Here is an 8,468-nt window from a genome sequence, read left to right on the forward strand (position 1 = left end):
AGAAGATCAAACGAAACCAACACCCTGGAGAGTCAAATCCTCTTTCCTTCGCCCCTCCCTCCGTCTGCATCTCTACATGTCTACCCCCCCCCCCCCCCCCCCCCGTTAGGGTCTCATTTTTCTACCACCTTCAAAGTGCCTGTGGAACTCAATTGAACTACTTCTAGATGGAACATGAAAAAGAAATTCATTTTGTGGGTGAAATAACTTATAGAGTGTGAGATTACAATGTAGACAGAGGAAAGAAGAAATGAAAAAGGCACGATCAATCGCACAGCGCAGGGCAGGAAAGATTCATGGTTAGGGATTTAGGAGAATGAAGGCATTAGATGAGAAGTGAGATTTGAAATGTGTCCGGAGGAGAGGGTAATGGAGAGGGCAAGCCAAACCAGAGAAAGCTGGTTTTGAGAGATATATCCATATATTTGCTTTCTTTCCTTTTGTTCCGCTGTCTTTCTCTCGCACTCATGCTGTCTTTCTTCTCCGTCTTCTCTCCTCTGGTGTCTAGCAATCTCATCTCCCGCTGTCCTTATTTCCTGTCAGAAACATGCTCTTTATTCATTGTTCTCTAATGTGTCGGTCTCTCACTACGACCACCCTGAAGAAGCAGAGGAGGAGATGTGGCTGAGCTGAGAGCTGTGAGAGTAAAAGCAACACAGGAGTGGAGAAGGGAGCGAGGGGAGAGGGTGCTGCATGGCGTCAGCTGAAAGCCTTTCTGATTAGTCTGTGGTCAGTTAACCCGTGGCAGCCAGTCCTTTCACGGCAATATGTTTTTCTTCATGCATGTTTGACTTTTCCCACAGGGGTTTATGAGACTATGTCAGCAGTATGACATTCAGCAGTGTGTTGCTTTATAACCCCAACTGGTGAGGCGGTGTTGCTCTCACTGCAGCTCTTACCAGATGAATGGAGAGGATAATATATCTGTACTTGGTTGTTCCCTTCACTGAGTGACTTTAACTCTGCAGGTAGGTGTTGTTTATCGCGTGTAGCCGCAAAGGTCGTATTGCATAATAGGTCCCCTTTAAATACCATGTACTCCTCAGTGCACGCAGTCTTTATGAAGCACAGTTTCATCCGTCTTTGGAGCAAAGGCCAAAGATATTTGTCTTTGTCTGGGTACCCGTCCGCCTTCCTGTCTTATTGTTGATGCACCTGTCTGGATAAAACCTGTAATTCTGTCAGATATTCTTTTTGTTTGCCACTCTCAGCCATTTTTCATTTTCTCATTGTTTTCCTCTTTGTTTAATTTTTCTCTCTTTATTTAACATGCTTTATTTTTCCTCATTTCAGATGTACTGGGTGGATACAATGGGACTATCTTTGCCTATGGGCAGACTTCCTCTGGAAAGACACACACCATGGAGGTACAGTATTGTTAAATAATTCAACACACACTGTGGATCACACACACACACACACATACACACACAGATTTTTCTTCTTTATTTTATTTATATCCCCTCCTCTGCTGTCCCTGACATTACATCTTCCTCCATCACTGCCATTGCTCTCTATCTCACTTTTCCAGCCTGCTGTGGGAACTAACCTCCTTTACAACTCTCTCTGGGAAACAACCCTGTTCCTTTTCAAGTCAAAGGCCTATCTGTTCTCCTTTCTTTTACTATACTCTCAACTTAATTCATCCCAGGGTCCTCATGTATTCCACTCTTCACTCGCATGTTCTTATCTTGAGTCTTTCTTCTCGTAGGGGAACCTTCACGATCCCCAGGGAATGGGAATCATCCCCCGCATCGCTGAGGATATTTTCGAACATATATTTTCAATGGATGAGAACCTAGAATTCCATATAAAGGTTGGTGTGAATTTCAAATAGTGCCTGTTCATGTGTGCATTTGTGCAGTTGTCTCACACACACAGGGATGTGCATGTTCAATTTTTGCTCTCACACACCATGATACATTCAGTGGGAATTCAGCTTGAACCTCTGAAGTCATTCTCACATGGATGGGCTGAGTGGAATACGGCGATAATCAATAAATGATGATATATAAACCATGTTAATCCTATAATATTTGTTCTACTTATTTCCTTTTTTATCACAGTTTTATAATAGAGGATAATACCTTGCCAGGCACACAGCAGGAGAGATTACTGCAACATCATTTTGCATATTTGTACAATGAACATGCATCTTATTCCCCTCATTTATCTGTATCAGTTTCTCCTTCCGTGTCCTCCATGTTGTTTAATTAGTTATTCATTATTTTTTGCTGCAGGTATCCTACTTTGAGATCTACATGGATAAAATTCGGGACCTGCTCGATGGTGTGTAAGCAATCTCAAACTTATATGCTTGACTATACTTTTAATAAATTAGACGTGTTGAACTTTATCTGTTGTCCTGCATACTTCATCAAACGAATGCGCGAGTCCTGTTTGGTTATATATGGATCTGGACTCAACACTATGCACTGAAAATGTGAAAGCACAACTCACATCTGTTGATACTGTACATTGTACATCCTTGAAGTACACAGTTGGAAATTCAAACCCTTATATATAGCGGCACCTAGGTGCATAAGGATAAACTAACAATGTCACCAGGGTGTAATATCCACTAGGGATGGGGAGGGGCAAGTCCCACTCACAAATTTCTATTTAATGCAAGCCGAGAGGAAATCTGCAGACATAACTCAGGGCTGAAAAAGATATTTAAACTGTGTCTGCATCAAACTAAACATACTTTAAAGTAGGGGTCATTTACAATAGTTAGGCTGTATGATGCCTTCCTTTATACTGCTACTTATTGCTTCAGACAATAAAACTTAGTGGTTTTAGGCATTACACACACTGAAGCACCACAACATTGCAGTTCATAGTCTTATCACAGAGATATATAACCAGTACAAAATGATGGAGAGGCCTGAGCAGAGAGCTGTAGGCAGCATCCCTGTGATTACATCTTAAATGGAGCCTGAGACAGTGGTGAAAGCCCCCATCTGTATGCAGGGGAGTTCTCAGCGGCTGAGGAACATTTAAGCTATGGACAAAAAAAAAAAAAAAAAAGAGTCAACAGCAAGCGAGATGAATTGATGCAGCACACAGAACAGCCTGTGCAGGTATTTGCAAAGAGAAAAAGTGAGTCTAGGGTGATAAAACACGCAAACACAGACACACACCTGCACACAAAAGGGCACACAGTGTCCAAGGAAAAAACAGCACCACAATCCGGTGAGATTTTAATTACCATTGACAAGATAGGACGGTCAAATGTGAAATGACTAATGCCGGAATTTGGGGCCAATAAAGTGGCTTTGCCAAAAATTAATATTTTGTTCGTTGACATAAGCAGAGGCACATGCTTAACCTCTCTGTGACTTTGGCAAAAATAGTTGAGTTCCATTAAAAACATTCAGAGCTAAAGCCTAAAATATTTTTTCACACTGCATTAGCTGAGTCTGACTCACAAACACGAGGGGAAACATAGTCAGGTCTGATTATAGTTGTGCTGAGTGTAAAAACACATTCACATGCCAGTGCTCATTTGCGCGCACACACACACACACACACACACACACACACACACACATATACACATACATAAGGCTTTGGGTAAAACAATGACCTCTCTCCTTACTGTCCCTCACACCCCAGTGACGAAAACCAACCTTTCAGTACATGAAGACAAAAACAGAGTTCCTTATGTGAAGGTGAGTCATCTCACTGTTCGGCAAGATTCAGTGTGACAGCAAAAGCTTCTGTATCTCTATTATGTAGATGTTGTTTGTGTCATTGGCGTGTGTTAAAAGAATAGTTTGACATCCTGGAAAATATTTGTTCTCATTTTGCTTTTAAGGCTTTAAGCTTAAACCAAAGACTACAAACACATCTTTTCTTCTACTGAAGTTAGCATGCTAACCAGCTAGCTTGGGCCCATGTCCTTACTTTCTGATTGCGACTCACTGTAGCCACCAATCTGCCCTGAAGACGTAGCGCTGTTCAGAAGGCGTATTATAGCCTCTTCTCAAGGAACAATCACCACCACCCACTCCTGGCAAGAAACCACTTTCAGCGGCAGAGAAAACTTACAAACAGCCCCTTTAATCTGTGCAAAAAAAGTATGAAAACAACAATTTGGCGTTTCATGAGTTCTTATGTACAGAGCAACTATTTCTTCAGAGCCAAGAAAAAAGACAAGAGTTTAAAGTGGATCTTCTCATCAAGCTACCTAGCTAACGTAACGCCAGAGAGCAAATAAGCTTATTACCCAAATTGTCAAACTTTTTCTTTAATGTTTTGGGATACTGCAGTAAATGAAAATGCAAACTTTTGTTTTTCTGCAGACTTAAATATATGTGTGCATTTCTATGTGAAACTTAAAATGGGTGCATGTATATACCGTATCTGTAGATGTAGATGAGATGTGTGTTTTATTTCTCACTGCACAAATGAATGTGTGCACGTGTGTTTCTTTCACTAAGGGCTGCACTGAGCGATTTGTCACAAGTCCTGAGGAAGTGATGGATGTGATAGATGAAGGGAAGGCCAGCCGTCACGTTGCTGTCACTAGTGAGTCACGCTGTTGATCTTCCTGATGCTCCGACACTCACACTGTCAGACGTGTCATGTCAGACATTTTTCACAGTTAAAGTAAAAACATTATAAGGTGCAAAGGTGAGAAATGCGTGATGCGGTGCAAAGTGAACATCTTGCTTTAACAACTCTCTGTTAGAAAAAAAATGAATGACGTTTTAAATAAGGAGTCTGAATTAGTATCTCCTCTCCTTTCCTCTCCTGTCCTCATCCTATCATCACTTTGTTCTTTAGACATGAATGAGCACAGTTCCCGCAGTCACAGCATCTTCCTGATAAACATCAAACAGGAAAACGTGGAGACGGAGCAGAAGCTGAGTGGGAAGCTGTACCTGGTTGACCTAGCTGGTAGCGAGAAGGTATGGCGAATGGGGAATGTCCTCCCAAATAACATTAAAAGTAGGGCTTTGCAGTGCTATTAAATCACAGTATTCACTGTCAGCTGGATTTTGTAACAAGAGGACCAGACGTCTTTTCTCAGAAATGGGGGTTTCAGATATCAAAGAAGCAGATAAACAATGTATTAAAGCCCTGAATTCCCCCCCTTAAAGCATGGCACCGCACTAAATTTTTTTAATAAATATCACATTATAAAGAATCTGTCTGAGGGACTGAGGACTTGTTTGCATTTTGTCTTAGTTTAACTTTGTCGCTGATGCTATATCAGGGTCGGTGTTTACTCATTTTGAGGAATGTAATTGGTTCTACTGATAGAGACAAAAATAAGATAATTTTCTGAGGAGACTCAAAACTCCTTATTTTCAGTCTAGATAAGCTCTAAAAAAGGTTTCAGCCCAGACAGAGGTCACATTGACCCTTTGCCACAAACAACTAATTGTGTCCCCTGTTTCAAGGCCTTTTAGGTGAAATCTGAGTCAGCTCGCCTCATCACACCTTTTATAAAGCAATTTCTATCCAGGGCATAGGTTGCACTCTGGAAAGCATGCAGACAGAAAAACATTAGAGACACAGTTGAGCATGACCCTGGGTTTCTTGGGTTGATAGTATTGATGCAAAATATAGAATAGTGTGTGCTTAAAGTAGCAGATGGCCATGTCATCTGGGTAGATACTGATTTCTAGCTACTAAGTGCTGATGCTGCATCTGCAAGTCGCCTTGGTCATCCCTGGGGGTGCAAAAAGAAAATGGTTCTGCTCCAGCAACTTCGTAGAGTTTGATACAAAATATTATGACTGAACAGGAAGCTGGCACATGCTCCATTAAAAGGCTTTGATAGGACAACTTGCTCTCCTCTATAATTAAGCTCCTCATTATCCCGCTGTAAATAATTGTATCCCATGACGATTATTACACAATATGTTGTGGCTTTCCTTTTGAAGTTAAATGTCTTGCAGAAACCTTCTCAGACATCTGTTTGTAATAATTATATTTTATTTATTATATATATATATATATAAATATATATATATATATATATATATATGTTTTTCTAACTCAAGTTATTTGGCACTCATTATAGGGAAACTAGAGTTTGTCTGTATACAAGTTAAACATTTTTGCATGTTCAACTGACCTGCTGGCTGTGCACTGATTAAAAAGACTCTTGGTTAAGCTAGCAATTAATTAGCATTGATTAATTGGATGTCTTCCAACTGAACACTGTCAGCATTTTCTTATATAATTGGAACCGAATTACACTTTAATTTCCAGGATCCTTTTTTTTTTTTTAATTTACAGTTACAAATCATCTGCTTCTAGGAAATTATAAGAAATTACATGATCTGTAAAACACAGGAAAATAAACATTGTTTTCTTTTTGACATTTTTATGCTGATAATGAACTTTACAACTAATTTCTTCCACCTGTGTGTGTCTGTGTGTGTCTGTGTTTGTGTGTGTGTATCTTTGTCAGGTCAGTAAGACAGGTGCAGAGGGAGCAGTGCTGGATGAGGCCAAGAACATCAACAAGTCTCTGTCGGCCCTGGGGAACGTCATCTCGGCCTTGGCTGAGGGAACGGTACGGTGGAGAAATCTCTTTCTCTTCCATTGGGACTCTACGTGCCGACGGCTTTCCTCTTACTTGTTTGTCATTTAACAGATACCAAATGCTGTTGCCAGAACAATGTGTTTTTTCAAAATTGAGTCCAGGCTGCAGTGAATTAGCTGAAAGTATTAGATTAGAGCAATTTAAATGTCCCAAATGAGGGGATTTGTTTAGTGCCAAATGACACACACCAACAGTCAGTAAAAGCCAAATCACAGAGTACAGTGAATCAGCTCAGAATTATGTCCATAATCCTAAACCTAACCCTACCTTAAAGGAGTAGTTCATGTGGACATTTTGGTAAAATATGAGTTTTCCCTTCTTGCCAAGATGAGAAGATTGGCACCGGTCTGTGCGGTAAATGTTGAGGTACTCTCATATTGACATTTTTGTGTCCTGGGGTAGGATTAATGCTACAGTGACATGTGAGCTAGTTTTCTGTCCCCTCATCCATAATCTCCAATGCTGCTAAAGCTGGTAACTTATTTCCATAAGTCAACAAATTCAACCAGCATATTCACCCACACGATTCCATCCTTGCTTCGTCATTGTAATTAAAACACTCACCATCTATTATTATATAACTCTTAAGGCTTAGGGAACTCTTCACAACCCTAATGGAAAAGCTCACAGACTGTAAATGCCTCACAAATCTTTCATGAATCTACTGGCATTCATTCTTTATTCATTGAGGAAGGACACAGTCTTTTTGAAAGCGTTTCAAAGGTTAAGACGGTGAAACTGTGACTGATGCAGCAGATGGAGAGAAACCTCTTCTTTCTGTGTTCTCTGCTGATGCTCACAACACATTATTTTTAGTTAAAAGAAAAGGAAAGGATTGCGCATGCTGGTGCAGCAATTCAGAATGTGCTCCACAGCTTCTTTAATCCTTGCCTTTCTGTCTTTTTCATGCCTTTCTCACCATCTCTGATTCCCTTTCATCCTTCCTTTCTTTATCTCTTTATAGAAATCCCATGTGCCGTACCGTGACAGCAAAATGACTCGTATCCTGCAGGACTCACTGGGCGGGAACTGTCGCACCACCATGTTCATCTGTTGCTCTCCCTCCAGCTATAACGACGCAGAGACCAAATCCACCTTGATGTTTGGCCAACGGTAACATGCTTCTATGCTAAGTAGCCATGGGCTGCTGCACTGTGCAGCACAAGATGCATTTCTGTCTCGCTGAGCTGCAGCTGTTGGGATGTTTTTCTGCTCAAATGTATTTTCAACTCAGATATGCTGTTCACATATTACTGCCTCCAACTTTGCCTTTGACGGCCCACACATGGCTTTAGAGGCAGGGTTTGTGTTGCAATTTGGTGTCTGATCGTGCTGGGATTGCATAAAGAGCATCTTTTCTAATCTAAAGGGTAAGCTGCAGTCATAGAAGCAGAGATTCAGTTTGTCTGCCAGCTTTCCACTCCTATTGCTCATTGTCGACTCAAAAAAAAAATCACAGATTGAAAGAAAGATTTTGAAACTCCATATGCTTTTTCATCCCATTTCCTCTTACAATGAACTCTTTGAATAGAGACTGACACGATAGTGCTGGTTGAAATAGATAATGTATGACCGAGCTAAGGGAGTGACAGAATCCACAGATATTTTAATTTTACCGAACAGAAAATTTGGTCTCTTATCTCCCTCTGTCAGCCACAGCAGCAGTTGAACGCCATGACAAAACTGCTTTTTTTTCTCTTTTTTTTTTTTAAATAAATTGATATAATGTCAAAAACATTGTGACACAATATTAAACACTTTATGTCATACTTTATTTGGATAGTTCATTGTTATCAACAAATCAAGTGACTATAACGTGACAGTAAAAGCCTGCAGATGTTAGAAATAGAGAATCTATGGTTCGGCTCAGGATTTAGCTCATTGTCTAAAGACAAAAAAAAAA

The 8,468-nt window shown here is 40.4% G+C and overlaps 1 protein-coding gene across 2 annotated transcripts in view; it reads left to right on the forward strand.

Annotated features, from left to right (window-relative positions):
- The window catches only part of kif5ab (kinesin family member 5A, b), a 60,754-nt gene that overhangs the window by 21,102 nt on the left and 31,184 nt on the right, over positions 1 to 8,468 (forward strand). For both annotated transcript variants that reach the window (XM_087175757.1, XM_023412866.2), the window contains exons 3-10: positions 1,294 to 1,367; positions 1,712 to 1,816; positions 2,241 to 2,289; positions 3,619 to 3,674; positions 4,446 to 4,533; positions 4,792 to 4,916; positions 6,431 to 6,535; positions 7,530 to 7,678. In XM_087175757.1, the coding sequence (XP_087031883.1) occupies positions 1,294 to 1,367; positions 1,712 to 1,816; positions 2,241 to 2,289; positions 3,619 to 3,674; positions 4,446 to 4,533; positions 4,792 to 4,916; positions 6,431 to 6,535; positions 7,530 to 7,678 (751 nt within the window). The remainder of the gene's footprint in view (positions 1 to 1,293; positions 1,368 to 1,711; positions 1,817 to 2,240; positions 2,290 to 3,618; positions 3,675 to 4,445; positions 4,534 to 4,791; positions 4,917 to 6,430; positions 6,536 to 7,529; positions 7,679 to 8,468) is intronic.

This window comes from Seriola lalandi, unplaced genomic scaffold, assembly GCF_002814215.2.
Source record: "Seriola lalandi dorsalis isolate HSWRI2012SDOR001 ecotype SW California unplaced genomic scaffold, Sedor1 jcf7180002054488, whole genome shotgun sequence".
NCBI classification, from domain to species: Eukaryota; Metazoa; Chordata; class Actinopteri; order Carangiformes; family Carangidae; genus Seriola; species Seriola lalandi.